Source organism: Antennarius striatus, chromosome 7, assembly GCF_040054535.1.
Source record: "Antennarius striatus isolate MH-2024 chromosome 7, ASM4005453v1, whole genome shotgun sequence".
Classification (NCBI taxonomy): domain Eukaryota; kingdom Metazoa; phylum Chordata; class Actinopteri; order Lophiiformes; family Antennariidae; genus Antennarius; species Antennarius striatus.
This window is the reverse complement of record NC_090782.1, coordinates 10,447,374-10,465,123: the sequence shown is the minus strand read 5'-3', so window position 1 is coordinate 10,465,123 and position 17,750 is coordinate 10,447,374. Positions and strand designations below refer to the sequence as shown.

General features: G+C 43.6%; 1 protein-coding gene across 1 annotated transcript; it reads left to right on the top strand.

Annotated features, from left to right (window-relative positions):
• On the top strand, positions 1–7,064 carry LOC137599430 (C2 calcium-dependent domain-containing protein 4C). Its single transcript, XM_068320360.1, has 2 exons — positions 1–148; positions 937–7,064. Exon 2 carries the CDS (start codon positions 993–995, stop codon positions 2,241–2,243), a length of 1,251 nt encoding a protein of 416 aa, XP_068176461.1. The 5' UTR covers positions 1–148; positions 937–992; the 3' UTR covers positions 2,244–7,064.
• The last annotated feature ends 10,686 nt before the right edge of the window (positions 7,065–17,750 follow it).

Genomic DNA, 17,750 nt, shown 5'->3' with positions numbered 1-17,750 from the left:
CTATAAAACGCGCGGCGGTGCGCTCCGGAGCGGAGACCGTCTGAGGGCGCAGCGCAGCGCCGCGGAACCCACGGGCGCACCGGCGAGAGGAACACCTGATTTTGACGGAACTAGTTGATAAAAACGGGCGCACTCTTCTTCTAGGACGGTGAGTAATTTATTTGAACACATCTGTACACAGAAGCAATGCGCCAGAATCAAACCAGACCAAGACATCGGATGTTAGAGGGTTTAAACTGCGTGCTGGTTTGAGGAAACCTTCAATCACCTGTTGAATATGCATCTGTTTGTCACTTTAAGAATTTTTCTTCTTCTTTTATTCAGGTAAACGATGAATGTTTGTGTTCTGAAGGCGCAAAAAATGTATTTTAAAAAAATGATAAAATCAATCTTCAACGTTTGGTTATCTGTAGCCTTGTTATTCTGAACACAGGAATCAAATCTGAATTTTCCTACCTTGCAGAATAAAATTCACATTTTCATTCTCGTTTATAAATAAGATGAAACACACATATTTTATTTTACTCTAATATAACACACTACTAGTCCACAGCTGATGAGACTTTACAATAAATAAAAAAATAGTGAAACAGATGTGTTTTATCTAAATCCTGTACTACCTCTCTGGTTTTTATATGGACTCTGGTGAATTCAGTGTGGTTTGTCCAGAGGCTTCACGCCACTGCCTGTTCTCATACCCTGGCTGTTAGTTCCTTTGTTCTAAACCTGATAAATGAACTGCGCTGCTTCAAAGACCTTGTCCTTCAGGGAACTCACTTTAGAAAACTGTTTTTATGTCCTCCATCCTTTAAATCCTTGTGGTTTCATAGCCAACTGTTTGTCAGAACTCGAGCACCTCGCCTGTTTTTCACTCTGTTCCCTGTAGAGTAACCATCCTCACCCCCCTCCCCTCCTCCCATGTGCTATTAATTGCAGACACACCTGACTGCATCTGCTCCACACGCCCACACACCCCACTTCCTGGTGGGAACATGTGGGTTCTGGATAAGATCCGTGGCTCCGTGGAGACCAGCGTTCTTCGGTCGGGGGAGAACGGAGACAAGAAAGGCGTCACCCCATCGTATAGCAACGTCCTCACCCCTGACAAGATCCCAGACTTTTTTATTCCTCCAAAGCTCGTCAGCAGCCCCCCTGAACCTGATATTCCGAATGTCAAGCCCAAACAGGGGGTGCATCCTTCGACTTCAGAGCAAACCATCAGCAGTGGGAAGAAGATCAGCTGCCCAAGAAGTCCAGGTCTGGTGGCCAAGATCACAGGCGACACTAAAAACCTTCTGAAAGCAGCAAACCGTCACATCATCCAGATAGAGAGTGCCGACGATGTGGTGGCTGGAGACACCAATGCAGACCCCCAGTCGCAGACAGCCATGTCCCTGCCTTACATTCCCAAGACTAACACACCTTATGGCTTCGCCACTTTGAAGGAAAGCCCCCACACTCGCCGTAAAGAGTCGCTGTTCCACTGCGAGCATACGAGTCCAATCACCTCCCCAAACACACAGAGGAAAGGGAAAGGCAGCGAGGGGGGGAACCATCTGAATCCTGCTGACTTCAACACTTCTCACATGAATCCTTATCGATACTTCAGCGGTGGTGAGAGCGACACCTGCTCCTCGGCCGAGTCCTCTCCCTTCAGTTCTCCTCTGCTTTCCCGCTCTGCCTCCCTGCTGAAGATCTTCACCCACGAGACACAGGCCAAAGTGGTTAAGGCCAAGCGGACGTTCGCCCGCCACAGCTCCCTCTCCACCGACGAGTGCAGCTCAGCCGAGCCAAGCCCCAACATCCAACGACGGCTTCACGTGCCCTCCTTCCACGGCGCCGGAGCACCCGACCACGGCATCCATCGGGAGCACACCGTCAACCTGCACAAAGGCGGAACGGTAAAGATAAGCGCTAACTACGACTCCAGCACCTCCCGCCTGCTCATTCGTGTCCTGGCAGCAGAGAGTCTTTACGACAAGCACGTCGACCTGAAGAGCATCAATTGCTGCGTGTCGGTCTACCTGAACCCGGGGAAGGTTCAGAAGCAACGGAGCAACATCATCAAGAACAGCCGCAACCCTTTCTTCAATGAGGACTTCTTCTTTGACTCCATCAGTTCGGTTCAGGTGAAGAACATGTCGGTGAAGTTCAAGGTGGTGAACAAAGGCACCAGCCTGAAGAGGGACACGCTGCTGGGGGAGCGAGAGGTGCCTCTAACCAAGCTGCTGTCAGAGATTTAAAGCAAAAAGAACTGTAGGTCAAATCAGGCCGAGAGAAGTGGAGGAAAGTGGTAGAGGTTTATTAGACTTTTGCACTTGTTTCTATCCATCAAACTCTGAAAATAAATCTCTTGACACTCTGTCGGGTTTATAGCTGAGGCCTGCCTGATTCCTTCTCTCGATAATGAATGCTCATTAAATCACGACGGGAACAACAGCGACAGATGAACTCAAAACACGAAAGGGTGTTTTTTTTGTTTTTTTGATCTATTTCTTGGCCAACTTTCTCAGTCGGGTCTGGTTCAAAGGTTGGCTGACACCTGTTTATCAACCTGTCCTGGTGTCCTCACCTGCCCTGTGTTCTTCATGCATGGCATGGTTTTATTGTCGTAGTGTCACACAAACCCACACCAGGACAGGATGTGATTCTACATGAGCTGCACCATGTGTTCAGCACAAAGGTGCTTTTGTAAATAAGCACAAGCTTTGAAGTGGTTCTACATCCTGATGTGCAAATGGCCCTTTCATCCCAGTTGCCATGGCCTGTTCCTACAAGGCAGGGCACAGGACAAGCACAGCGACCACAATAGACGTATTTACATGCACATCGAAAATGGAATCCTAATATGATTAATAATGCAAATGAGACCCATGATTGCATAATATAATTAATGTTCTTATTAGCAGAAAGTGAAAACCCAGTAACATAGCCGATCTGTGCTGCAAAAATATCTTACAGTGATGTTAAAAGGTGCCTTGTGGAGTTTCGTAGTGAAATAAGAGTAGCTGTTTTTGCATTAGTCGTTGCTTATTGAAATTCAATTTTTGAATCTTTATTTAATGCATTTCCTTCTTAAAACAATAATGACAATAATAATCTTTTATAATATTCTCATTCATGTATTATCTACAGAAGTGTTAAAATGCCACCCTTTTCAACAGTGATCCGTACAGCTGTTAGTGGCTAAAATTAATAAATAAACACAAATACAGAATAAACTCCAGGGGATACCTTTCATGGTTTATTTTTGTTTGTTTTTAAAAATCTGCCCGTGCAGTAAAGATAATTCTATTTCATATCAATTCATGTAAGTTTGACTGTTGACATTTAGACACGTGAACACATTCTGAAACATTCTGTCTGCACTGTTTTTGCTTTTTTTTTCGAAAGATGAAGTTCTAAAAGTCAACTGTAGACTATATGTATTTATGCATCGTTGGGTTCCTGGACTCTAACGCCTTCAGTAGCTATCGACTAAATGAGTGCATGAAACCAAACTTACTGAGTATATGAATGTAGCGTTACAAGGAAGGAATGTTCACAACATATTGACGAAATTTCCATCATATATTTGATGTGTACTTTATTTCTATCTCTTAATCCCTGTGTGGATGTTGGGGTTAGGTGTAGCTCGGGTTAGCGGCTGCTTCCACGCCTTAGCCGGTGTGGACACCTTGATTACATCTTGTGCAGCCAGACGATGGCTTTTGCCAAACACTCGCCACTCTGCATTCAGACCAGGTGGCGATGCGTCCGTGTTATTCGGTACAGACTCTCCCCACCAGAGACACAGGAGCTGAGATGATTAGCATGGATTTTTTTCAGCCTGTCACTGGATTGCATGAATGATCTTTTTAAAATTTAAGACTGTCCACTCTATTTTCCACTGTTATAAGCAGTTGCTAGTTGTTTCTCCAATTAGAATATTACTTTAGAAGTAATTTTAAAAGAGTGACAGAGCGGTCTGAGCCATGATTTAACGGGTTTTTGATTAATTTCAATACCATTGATGGGACAAACAAGGTTACTAAAAAACAAATAAAACTGTCATCTTACAAATTTATGCAATCACAGTGTTTGTAGTGGACAAATACAGTAAAATAAGTGTGCATGTAGATGTACTAACTATGTCAAATGAGAAAAACGTGGTATTGGTGTCACAGTGCAGTGTACCTGTTGCATGACATCAGTTTATCACAGACACACAGATGTATGCATGACATTCTGAGTTTCATGATGCCCTAAAGCCTTACTGCGTATCTGTATGAGGGAGAGAGTGACCTTTGAGTCGTCTGATATTTTGTTCCTCTTTTTGTATGTGCAACATGTAGATTTTTGTAAAATATTTTTAACGGGTTGACACTACTACAGATGTGTTGGATTTGTATTGTACATAACTCCATACTTGTTTCTATAGCTGTCCGTGAAATGCAAATTATGCACCAGCAAGTGATAAGTGTTGATTTTATTTATTGACCTGAAAGAAGAAGAGGAGGAGGAATAAATATCAAGAAAGGCTTAAGAAAAAACAAAAAAAGAAGTCAACAAGGAAAACTATTAAGGTTTACGACGTGAACAGCAGCCTTCTTGTCCTTCTGTGGACTCTGCTGGCCATCTGAAGAATTAGAAGAAATTGCATGTGATTGCAGCCTGGAGTGCTTCGGGGAAGGAGAGCAACTACTGACGGAAAATAAATCAGAGACATCAGAGTAATGCAAATTACTGAGGCTTCTCTCACGTTGCCCCAAAGCCTCAGTTTAATTCTGTGGGAATTACTCTCACCTGCTGTTTGTATCTCACTTGTTCCACGGCTGTTGATATTCTCTATATCCTTTCCATGGAGTGACCCTGCTGGTTGTTCTCGTGTGACTTCAGTAATCTGCTGTGACCTCTGTAACCTAGTGTTTGAGAACATGCAGTGCCTGCTCACAGAGTTATCGTGTTTTCTACTCAAACGTCCTGAATTGTACTCAGTCCTGTTGTAGCTCAGTCCTCTCTGAGGTTTCCTCTAGCATGACTAATATACTTCAGTATCGTCAGTACTAGATTTCAGTGGATTCCTATTCTTAGTGGGGGCTTGTGCTCGGATTCTCCGTGAAGATTTGCTGCAGTTACAAATATTTCTAAAGACACTCCTGAAAATATAGTTGGTGTACTCTGAAAATTGTTCAACTAAATCTTATTTTCTTAACTAATTGGCTTTGACTGTTTGGTTGTACCAATTAGATTAAAGGAGCTGAAATGCAGAGAGAAAAATAATTACCAGTCATCTGACCTTGTCTGTCTGGCTAAGCAACATAATCAGTAAAATATCTGAATAATTTTCTATTGTAAGTCTGAGAAGGGTTGAGAGAAATGTTTTACTCTTAATTCAATCACGGGGAAAACACAGGTAGACATTTTTAATCTTTCTTTCTTTGTCCCCTCAATTTGTTAAGAGTTTTATTTCAGATTGGTGGTTCACTTCCAAGTGGTTTAACAAGAACACTTACATTTCACATTTGACTAAATAGCAGCTCAAAGCTAAACCGCGCTCACAGTTTTATTGTTGTTGTGTGGATTTAGAGCTGAGCTGAAGGCTGACCATGTCTCTAACAGAGAAATATTGGATCATGATTACAAGTCCTGATAAGCCCGCTTGAAAAAATAAAAAAAACAAAAGCTGCCTGCTTTCCCCCCCGTGGGTTCTAAAACTAATCTTCTCTGTATAAACAGAATTTCCTAAGATAGTCACAAAGTGTTTGCTTTTGTAAAATTTAATTAAATGCATTTTTCCTGTTAAATTAGTAAATGTAGTTTTTCCGGCAAAGGCAGGACATTAAAATTGTTGGCTTATTTAAAAACAGGAGATAATTTATGATTTGCTGATGGAAATGCAGTGTTATTAAAATATAAAAACGATTCGGGCTCAGTCTCTTAGTACCTTCACCATGTTGTTACACATCTTTAAGTGTATCTCAGACGGGTGTGAACTGGCTAATTCAATGGCTTTTTTATGTTTTCTTTATCCGGAGCCTGAGCTAAACACAAAAACATTATTATCACACCAATTGGTTCATTAATAAGGTCAGTGAAACTAATGCATACCAGCACATATCAACCTGAGTTTTCATGCTTTACTGTGTTTTTTTTACACCCGTACACAAATTAAATTAACAAATTTTAATTTTTATGGTCAGTTTTGCGCTATAAAACGTCTGCAGACAAAACAAACAGCGACTCAGTATATTTATATAAAAACAAAATTCTTTCCTTAGTTTGGTTGTGTTAGAAGATTTTTCTCAGTCATTCACCACCAAATGTAATACAGATTCACCCTCTGGAGACCATAAATATTGTGATAATGCTGAGCTTAATCTGATCCAAAGGGGAATCACCAGAATCAGTTGTCCCCCTCCCAATTCCTTTATAACGTTTCCAGGAAGTTGTTTGAGTAGTTTTTCATCTGCTCCTGTAACACAATGTTCAGGAAATTTCTAAAAAAGGCCCGTTGGTCTGCCACTTTCTACCACCTCATGTTCCATCCTTCCACCAGGGCTCATAGAGAACTGACCAGAGGTTTACTGCTAATGCTGGCGACAAATAGAGTAAAAGGTCTGCAGGAAAAAAAATTATTCTGGTTGAAGATACTGAGAATAATGTCGGATATAATATAGTATAAGAAACATGAAGGAGTGTTTGTGTGTTTGAGAGATTTAGAGTAGTGATTGTCAGTTGGATGTTGTATTTCGTTGATGGTTGCTGTTATTTCTTTATTTTTTAATAAACTATTCTGTAAATGCTGAAGTGTATCTCAAGTCTTCCTGTTCTGACAGGTTCTCTTTGAAAAATGAAACTGAAAAGTGCCAATCCATTACTTGACAATGAAATCTTTAATTTTTTTTCAGCCTTATGTAGATAAAGAATGGAAACTGGTTTCCATCTACTGTTGCTGTTCTTGATGTGTGCTTAGCCTTTGCAGGTACATTTTCTTTACTGTGATGCTAGAACCACTGGCAGATGTTCTCTGGTGATCCTCCTGAATGTGTTCATGGGTGTTAACACTTTAATTAAAGTGAAAGAATCGCAGCATCTCTGCTCATTTCATTATTGATTTACAACTCGTTGGCGCTCTTATATTTAGAAGATGTGATGAGAGGAGCTGACAGCACAGTGCTGCAGTGGGTAGCACTGTTGTCTCACAGAAAGAAGGTTCCGAGTTTGATTCCTATTTGTGTGGAGTTTGTATGTTCTCCCCGTGTCTGCATGGGTTCAGTCTGGGTTCTGCTGCTTCCTCCCACCACAAAAATTTAGGTGAACTGATCGCTGTTAGTGGGTGCCCAGCGATAATCTGGTGACTTGTCCAGGGTGTACCCTGCCTCCAGCCTAATGTCAGCTGGATTAGACTTCAGCATAAACCCATAACCTGGTTTCTGATAAGCATCTGAAGGACCTGAGAGGACCTACCAAACACTGTCCACTGGTCCACTGATCCACTGGCTGCTTACACCCCTGATAAAGGAATGTTACACAAACCAAACCCACTGAACAACTTGAAATTGCGTTGCTAACAGATAAAAACAAAAATCATGGTAAAATTTCCTAAGAATCTGGACATTTTTAAAAATTGTTTCCTTACTACAGTAACATCTCTGCAGGTACACAGACTGTCTTCAACACATGCAACAAACTTGATGATACAAATAAACTGAACAATGACATGTGGATGGGTCCAGAGTCGGGATCAGATGGAAACTCTGCTGTCTCGTTCTTCTTGACGGAGCCTCAAACACGTCTCGTAACTCCAGGTTGGAAATCCATGAATCTGATGTGACTTAAATGTGGAATGACAAATGTGGCTTGAAAATGTACAGTTTTAACTTAACACCCTTATCGGGTCCAGTGATATCAACGTTACAAAATACTGATGGATGGAGCCTTTCTTTGAGGATCAGTTGGTATCTGGTGGTGTGACCACCATCCGCTTGTCGCAGCGTGTGTTCCATGTCCATAGTTTGTGCCTGCCCATACCAGCTAATGGCTTGCCCACATGACACACACTGTCTGCCATCTGCTGGTGCAGTGATGACTGGGTGCCAAGAGAACGCCTTTCCAATGTGCCAGATGCCAGCGTAGATGACTATTTGCCAAATGAACAGTGATGGCGACGTACCACAATCAGGTTAAGACTCCAGTGAGGATGTGGATGATGAGCACACAGGTGAGCCCCCCTGACATGGTGTCTGACACTCGGTGCCAAGACTCTCTGGTTTTGTAAAGCTACTGTTGCCTCGGAGTGGCTGGTCTGGGAAGATCTGTCTGGAGCGGTTGCACGAGGCCTGCTGTTGTCAGGCATGTTGTATGTACAGTACTGCCAAATTCAGCGTGGTTGAAGACAGCTTATGGTCGGGAAATGAACATTCCATGAACATTCCAGTCAAGAACTCAGGGGGAAGACTGTTAAAGTTACAAACGGGGAATGTCAGCTACGTACAAAATCTAATAAAGGGGAAAAATGAACACTTTTACTGTACCTACATAAAATATTCTTTACCCAGTTTCACCTTGTCTTGAATCCAGTCTTAAAGAAACACTTCAAACTACTAAAAGCGTCCCTTTTGACTGCTGCTGACCAGGAACGACATAAGCTGCCTTCAATCAATTCATGGTTAGCGATGAAGCGCCATTCCAGGACCAAAGCCTGATACAGACTCAGTCAATGATCCATAGTATAGTTGGAAGATTTCCAATAGAGAAACAGTCTCTGTAAATGATGAGTATTGAATTCAGATTGTCAAATTCTGATGTCACCTTTGTGTACAGCAGTTTGCATCCCTGTGGCAACAACACAGACATTTAATCTGAAGAGGAAAACACTGCTGTCCTCGAGACTCCTCTAATTTGAGTAACGCCGCAACATTTTTCATCACAACAGCCTCTCCCGCTTGTTTTCCCTCCGTAGTATTTGTGCGTTTTTGTTTCTCTTTTTCTCATTACCTGATTTTTCGCACCACTCCTGCTCCCTTAGATTAAATATATGAACGTCTGCCATCCAATATCCCATGTACATTTTCTAAACCTGCTGTCCTACTATCCCACTGTTCCGAACAAATAGAAATATTAAAGATCTCATCTCTGTCCTTGTAGTTTTAATTGGCAGGGTGTAGAAATACTGCACCCTCACCATTAGCCTCAGGGAGGAGTCGGTCCATTTAGAGGAAGTGCGTAGGAGGCAGGAGCAGACATGGACAACACACCAGGAGGAATCAGATTATAAATGTCACATTTCCACTTAAGGTTTACTTGACTTTTTTGAAAGACAACATTAAAAGTTTCGTCAAGATATTTTTATACTACAAATATTTCAAATGTGTAATTTGGTCTTTTATTAATGAAACGACAGAAGATTCTTATGGAAATCTTGTTTCCTTCCACTCAAAGGTAGTTGTTGTTGTCTTTGTGCTTATAGCTTTAGCTTCAAGCCCCACACCGTTAATACTCATTTTGTTTACCCTCATCAACATCATCGTGATCACATCGACATTGTTTCCAGCTACAGCGGCCAACTGTTTTCAGCATGAAGCTCTGTTTGCCTTCTCCCCGGCACCAAACACCAGCTCATGTGAGCGGCTGATGAACATATTGGAGCGTTTAGTAAGCAGGGAGCCAGATATTTCTCTGTGAAGCTGGTGAGACCACAGCTACACGGGGGTGAGAATACTTTTTTGGACACAAAAACAGATTACTGCACCTCATTAAACTGCTTCAAACTAGTTTACTGCCTTTCCAGTGGCTTCACTTCAATATTACAGCGCTTTGAGCCAAATGCTCACTCAGCATGATAACGTGCTGTCTGACTTCCTTCATAATTTAGTTTGTGGTCAAATCTGATGATAATTCCTAAATCAATCTACTCGATTGATTGACAGAACAGACGTGCACACATGACACTTTGATCCATTGATCTGACTCATGGTTTACCAGAAGTGTTTTTGTTCCCTTCTCTCCATTCAGCCACTGAGATACAGTAAGTCTAACAGTTTTGCCTGCGTTGACCAAGTGATTCCATTATAAATTATTCAGGATCCCACATAAGCAAAAGGTTCCTCTGTCCTCATCCCCGCTGTCCCTAATTCATTGTCCTCAGGCGTGCACACAAAAACACTATTGGGTTTCCTGTGCCAGCTGCACAGGAGATGATGGCGCTGCTGATGCTCGCTGTGGCGGAAAGGAAAATGTTGTCCAATATCCTTCATCTGCCATTGTTCATTTCCATCCTCAGCCGGATGCTGCTCTCAGCTTGTAAATTGATTTATAATGCTGTCTTCTCTTGACTGTGTTGGAGGTTGGGGGAAAATAACGTAGGGCTGAGTGAATGGGTGTAGGTCCTGGGTGTGATGCGGTGACGGCGATGAGAACCTGTACACCGTGGGCAAATTTGATTGGGGCAATTTTCATACCCAGCTTTCTTGACTTGTGGAGAGGTTTAGGGCTGTTATTGGCTTTGGGATTACTATGGCAACCACAGAGCAGAGCGATCTCTGAGTGAAGGAATGAGATGAGCATCTGTGTGTGTGTGTGTGTGTGTGTGTGTGTGTGTGTGTGTGTGTGTGTGTGTGTGTGTGTGTGTGTGTGTGTGTCTAGAGGGGTTTGAGTGTTGCAGTGTAATTGTGACACACTGTGCTTTTCTTCCTGTATTAACCCTCCGACAATAAATGACATTTGGTTTTATGTGTAATTAGAGGCTCTCTTCAATAAAGGACTCAAGTCGTTGCAACATGTGGTGCTGTTTATTGAGCAAAATGTCCCACAGCACATGTGATGTGATTTCTGGACCTCTGGACATCCTCATTTAAATGACAATGAAAGTGTTTTAGTGGTTTTCTGGATATTTTTTAGAACCTCTTGCATAATCCTTGTTTTTGTCAATAGACATCCAGAAGTTGACCTGGTACTCTTTTATCCTTGTCATTTACAAAGTAATTGTTATCACCAACAAACATCTAGATTATGGGCTGGATGTGACGTCAACCTGTTTTGTAGTCAATACAGGTTGTTCATTTCTACCCTTTAAATGCCTCAAAGCCCTGCTCATAAATGAGAAATTGTTCCATTAAGTGTTCACTTAGACTCTCAGCGGAAAAGAGTCATCATTAATGTCGTTTCTTACATGCCGGTCAAATTATATGCTGTAATAAAAGTCTCTTGAGGAAGTAGAAATATGGTACGTGTTGCCTCTTTGTCCTCAAAAACCTCTACTAAATATTTGAATTTGACATTGTTTTATGTTTTTTGAACTACATAAACATCCAGAAGGGGGCTACTGTATGTTAATTCTGGTGTTAAACACGGTCTATAAAACAAATACAAAGACAGGCAAATGTCTGTCCCCATACAGAACACTGGCAGAGGCAGAGTGTCCATGATAAGCCTTTCCTGACGTATTTATCATCTGGCAGCTGGCGGCATTAATGATCAGTGGCTCCTTTGTTGGCCTGGCCTCCAGTAACCCTGTCAGTGTCAGCTCACTCTGGCTTTAACCGGGAAAATCAGCGCTGCAGCTCGACCATCAGGATCACAGGAGGCATTTTATCCTTGCTAGTACTGAGGAAGGGGTCATTTATTTATTTATCTATTGAGTAACATCAGTTGGCTGGTGGTGTACAAATGACTTTCTCAGAATCTGAAGTCCATTGAAGCACAATGACAGTACTTGGAAAAAAGCCTCCAGACATCAAATTATGCAGAAATAATCTTCTTTTCCGTTAGGCTTTTCCCTTCAGGGGTCGCCACTGTGAATCAGTTGCCTCCATCTAACCCTGTCTTCTGCATCCTCTTCTCTCACACCAACTACCTTCATGTCCTCTTTCACTACATCCATAAACCTCCTCTTTGGTCTTCCTCTAGGCCTCCTGCCTGGCAGTTCAAAACTCTGCATCCTTCTACCAATATATTCACTATCTCTCCTCTGGACATGTCCAAACCATCTCAGTCTGGCCTCTCTGACTTTATCTCCAAAACCTCTAACATGTGCTGTCCCTCTGATGTACTCATTCCTGATCCTATCCTTCCTGGTCACTCCCAAAGAGAACCTCAGCATCTTCATCTCTGCTACCTCCAGCTCTGTCTCCTGTCTTTTCCTCAGTGACACTGTCTCTAGACCAAACAACATCGCTGGTCTCACCACAGTTTTGTACACCTTTCCTTTCATTTTAGCTGAAACTCTTCTATCACACATCACACCTGACACTTTCCTCCACCCGTTCCATCCTGCCTGTACACACTTCTTCACCTCTTTTCCACACTCCACTGCTCTGGACTGTTGACCGTAAGTACTTAAAATCCCCCACCTTCTTGATCTCTTCTCCCTGTAACCTCACTCTTCCACTTGGGTCCCTCTCATTCACACACGTGTACTCTGTCTTGCTGTACTCCTTTCCAGGACCAACCTCCACCTCTCTAGCTTCTCCTCCACCTGTTCCCTTGTTACGACCATAGCTCATCTGTGTATATTGTGTATCCCTCTGCAACCCTGCCTCTGAGCTGCTGGCCCTGCACTGCTCTGGGATGCTCCGCCCTCCGTCGTCAGTGCCAGGTGTGGTGTCTCTGGGACTCCTGACCAACCCATCTCCTGATTGGTGTGCCGTCTTCCTAATAGGCCCAAGCCCTGTCTAGTCACCTGGAATGGACTGCTTAAAACCTCTGCATAATCAGACAGTCGCCCTGACTGAATGGCTATGCAGAGCTTTTAAGCAGTCCATTCCAGGTACGTGGTACTTGATGAATTTGCGTGAAAAGTACGAGACTGGGTGATCTACTCCGTCACCATCCTCCTGCAGCAGAACAGCACCGGCTCCCACCCCACTGGCATCAATCTCTAGTTTAAAGGGTCGCGAGAGGTCAGGCACAGCGAGCACGGGAGAGTGGCACAGAAGTGATTTTACACTTTCAAAAGCATTCTGACACTCTGGGGACCACACAAATTCAACTTTTGGGCTAAGGAGGTTGGTTAGCGGTTGCACCACAGTGAAAAAGTTTCGACAGAAGCTTCGGTAATAACCAGCCATGCCCAGAAAGCGGTGCAGGGCTCTCCTGGTGGATGGCACAATGAACTCAGAGATGGTACAAATCTTAGCCTGTATGGGTCGCACCTGTCCCTGGCCTACCTGTCTGCCCAAGTAGGTGACAGTAGCCTTACCGAACTCACATTTAGCTAAATTTATGGTGAGGGACACGTTGGCGAGACGTGCGAACACCTGTTCCAAGATCTGGATGTGCTCCTCCCACATGGAGGTGTACACAATGAGATCGTATAAATATGCATTACAATGTGATAAACTGGCCAGCACGGAGTTAATGAGACGCTGAAAGGTGGCTGGTGCGTTACACATACCGAAGGCCATGATGGTGTATTCTAGGAAATAGTCAGGGGTTACAAAAGTGGAAATCAAAGATGCGCGCTCGGTTAGCGGCACCTGCCAGTAGCCTTTGAACAAATCTAATTTGCTCACGAATTTTGCTGAACCCACATTATCCACACAATCTTCCATCCTCGGTAACGGATAGGAGTCAGGGACAGTAATGGTGCTGACTTTTCAGTAGTCAGATATGAAACGAGGTGAACTGTCGGGCTTAGTGTCCAGAAGACACGGAGAACTCCAGGGATTGTAGCTGTGGACGGCTAAACCATTTTCTAACAAATACTCAGCCTCTCTTTTCATTATTGCACGCTTAGCGGTGTTTACATGGTACGGGTGTTGTTTGATCGGCCAAGCATCACCAACGTCAATGTCATGCAGTGTGACAGTAGTCCGGGATAGAACATCACTAAATAGACAAGAGTATTGTTTTGTTAAAGCCGTTATGTCGACCTGTTGCTCCGGTGACAGGTGGGATAAGTAATCCGCCAATACCATTAACATTTCCGAGTTTGACAGACGGGGGCTTTGATAGGTGGAGGCGCACACGGCTACTTCTTCGGACTGGTCGGAGGACTCCGCCACTATAAACGCGCAGCTGCGGGGAGTCACAGGTGGCTGTGCAGTCTCGGGCATTTTCGGGGTATTTTCGGGACCCTCTGGAGTAATACTGCTTCAGCATATTTATGTGACATACACGGATTTTGCGTTTTCTCTCGGGTGTACAAATGACATAATCCGTTTCACTGAGACACTCACGGACTTCATACCTTCATACTTCATGCCTTGGATTGGCAGTAACGCCAAAACTTTGTCACCGGGGTGAAACCATTGCGGAACAGCAGACCAGTCAAACTGGAGCTTCATGTCAGTTTGAGAGGAGGATAGAGAGTCTTTTGCAAAAGAGCGAGCATGGTACAATCGCTCACGAAATTTACTAACGTAATCCAACACATTACTCTGAGGACAAGTGGCGGATGACAGAAATGTCTCCTGCAGAAACTTCAACGGACCGTGGGGCGTCTTTCCAAAAACGAGTTCAGCGGGGCTGAATCCGAGGGATTCTTGTACGGCTTCACGAGCCGCAAACACAACAAAAGGGACTCCTTCATCCCAACAGTTTGCAGTCTCCAAACAATATTTATGAAGCATCGACTTTAACATCTGGTGCCAGTGTTCTAACGTGCCCTGAGATTCGGGATGGTATGAGCTGGAGACTACATGCTGCACCTTTAAAGTGGTCAGCACCTGCTTGAACAGGTTGGATTTAAAACTGGTGCCTTTGTCTGTCTGAATAACACGAGGAAGACGGAATGTGGAAAAGAACCGTTTAAGGCTTTGACTATGGACCTGGCTGTGATATTACACAGCGGGATGGCCTCGGGGAAACGAGTGGCAGCGCACATAACGGTCAGGAAAAACCACTTTTTGTTTTGGGCAAAGGTCCGACATAATCTACTATTATTTGTTCGAATGGTTCTCCTATGACGGGTATGGGGTGCAAAGGAGTGGGAGGAATGGTTTGGTTTGGTTTTCCTGAAATTTGGCAGACGCGACAGGAACAGCAGTATTTGGCAACATCAGATTTTAAACCAGGCCAAAAGAAATGTTTCAGAATTTGTTGGTATGTTTTAGTCACACCCAAATGTCCAGACCACTGACTGTCATGTGCCATAGATAGCACATGTGAATGGTACACTGAAGGAACAACTATCTGAAATATATCACTCCATTCAGCGTCGGAGAGGGAAGAGGACCATTTACGCATTAAAACTTCACCATCAAATAAATAAGCCACCTTTTTACCTTTTGCTTTGTCAGCATTCATAACACCTGAGAAGCATTTCTGTAGCGCCAGGTCCGCTCTTTGCGCACCACACAGGCGGTTGCGAGACACCAGAGGAGACGAGCTGTCAGGAGAGGTAGGAGCGGCCTTTACGCACGGAGGCTCTGGGGCGCATTCTGCCTCCGTCTCGGGCTCAGCCTCTCCTGAGAAGGCCGGCATCAGAAAACTGTCGGATAGAGACACATTATCACCTTTTCGAGCTTGTGCTCGAGTTAATACACACAATGGAAAGGCATCAGAAGACGACCGAGGTTGATCTGTCTGTGCGCACCGGGGGATATCCAACACTTCTAATGCGAGAGTAACTTTACCACCAGCTATATCGTTACCCATTAAAAATGATATACATTTAATAGGCAGCACAGGACAAATGGCAACTGGGAAGAATCCTGTTACTAGTTTTGACTGCACGTGGAGACGGTGCACAGGACACGGAACATAACCCATCTCAATACCGCGTAAAACAGCATTGTAACCACAGGCAGACATCTCAGAAAACGGCAACACATTAGCAAGGATAACAGATTGTGAACAGGCAGTGTCACACAATATACTCACTGGGCACTGGTCATCGGGTTTGCCTGACAGGGAAACTAAACCGTCCGAAACAAACGGGTTAAAACAAGGATTGGTGGCTCTCCAGCGGAGTCCACGCTGACGTGTGACTTGGCTGTAATTATATCAACGGCTTTTGGCTGTGATGAGCTCAAAGACTTATTCTTCAGGGCCAAGCAGTTGGCGATGAGATGTCCAGACCTATTGCAGTGAAAACGCTCCCTGTTCTCTTTCTTAGAGCTACCAGAGGGGGGAGAGTTTTTCCGAGCAGCAGGCGAACGAGGCTTTTCCTCGGCACCAACTGAAAAAACTGTTTTGTGTGTTGGCCTTCATTTGTTAAGTAAAAGAACAACCTTTGTTAAACACTTATACTTTGCGTGAGAATTTGAAAATAAATGTTTTATGTTTCCCCCTTTTTATATTCTAGTTATGTTATTTCCCCAGTCCTATAGCTGGGCCGTAACATCCCTGCTCTCACTGCAGATCACAATGTCATCTGCAAACATCATAGTCCATAGAGATTCCTGTCTACGATAGTGAACAATAGTGAACAAGAAAGGGCTCAGAGCTGATCCCTGATGCAGTCCCACCTCCACCTTGAACTCCTCTGTCACACCTACAGCACACCTCACCACTGTCTTACAGTCCTCATACATGTCCTGCACTGCTCTAACATACTTCTCTGCCACTCCAGACTTCCTCACACAATACCACAGTTCCTCTCTGGGCTCCCTGTCATAAGTTTTCTCCAGATCTACAAAAACACAATGCAGCTCCCTCTGGCCTTCTCTGTACTTCTCTATCAACATCCTCAAAGCAAATACTGCATCTGTAGTACTCTTTTTTGGCATGAAACCATACTGCTGCTCACAAATGCTCACTTCTGCCCTTAGTCTAGCTTCCACTACTCTTTCCCATAACTTCATTGTATGGCTCATTAGCTTTATTCCTCTGTAGTTGCCACAGCTCTGCACATCTCCCTTGTTCATAAAAATGGGCACCAGCACACTTCTCCTCCATTCCTGAGGCATCTTCTCACTATCTAAGATCCTGTTGAACAACCCAGTCAGAAATTCTACTGCCACCTCTCCTAGACAAACCTCTACAGGTGTATCATCAGGACCGACTGCCTTTCCTGGGCTGGCGTAGCCATTCGCCACGTCACCATAGGCGTGTAAATTCCAGATTGGCTACAAGTTTTTTAGCCTGTGTAGCCACAGTGGCGTTCTTATTTTTAGGAAAAAATGGCTTATTTGTACTCGCGAAAACCCCCGAGCGATAACAAACTTTTTCTCTCGCTAGCGCCGCTATTTCCGTCAGGATTTCGACGGAAACAGCCGAAGCATGCCGATGGAAATAGCCGAAGTGACCCAAACGCTCCCGATCATTAAATATGCACTCGGGTCATGACTTCCTCTCGTCCAATGAAAAACAAAAAGATTCTATTTTTACAAGTTAAACCCGTGAATTGGTGTACGACAAGGCGAGGATCGATCGAAAGAAATTAAGAATCCAGTGTTACATGGTAGAGTTTGTGTTAAAATCCGAATTGAACAACAAATGGTGAATGCTGAGAGGGGGTAGGGGTGGTGACAGACTGATCAGAAGGTAAGTGAAAGATATTATCATTACTTTTTTGTAGTCTTAGACTTTTGATCCCTATGACCGGCAGGAATAACCAGCGATGCATGTAAATATGTATTCACCTCGCTGGCTATTTTTCATACCTTTTTAAATTGAAATGTAAAATCATGTTATCAAATTAAAAAACTAAACTAAACTAAACTATGGCATACCAATGGTGTTGGTGGTGGTCAAAGTTGAAATGTCTTCTAGTCCAAGTAAAACTTACAAGGAAACATTGAGTAATATTTTGTATGACTGTATCTTCACACAGTGAAAGCAAGTTTTCAGTTGTTGAATCTCACATTTATACAGTACCTGCATAA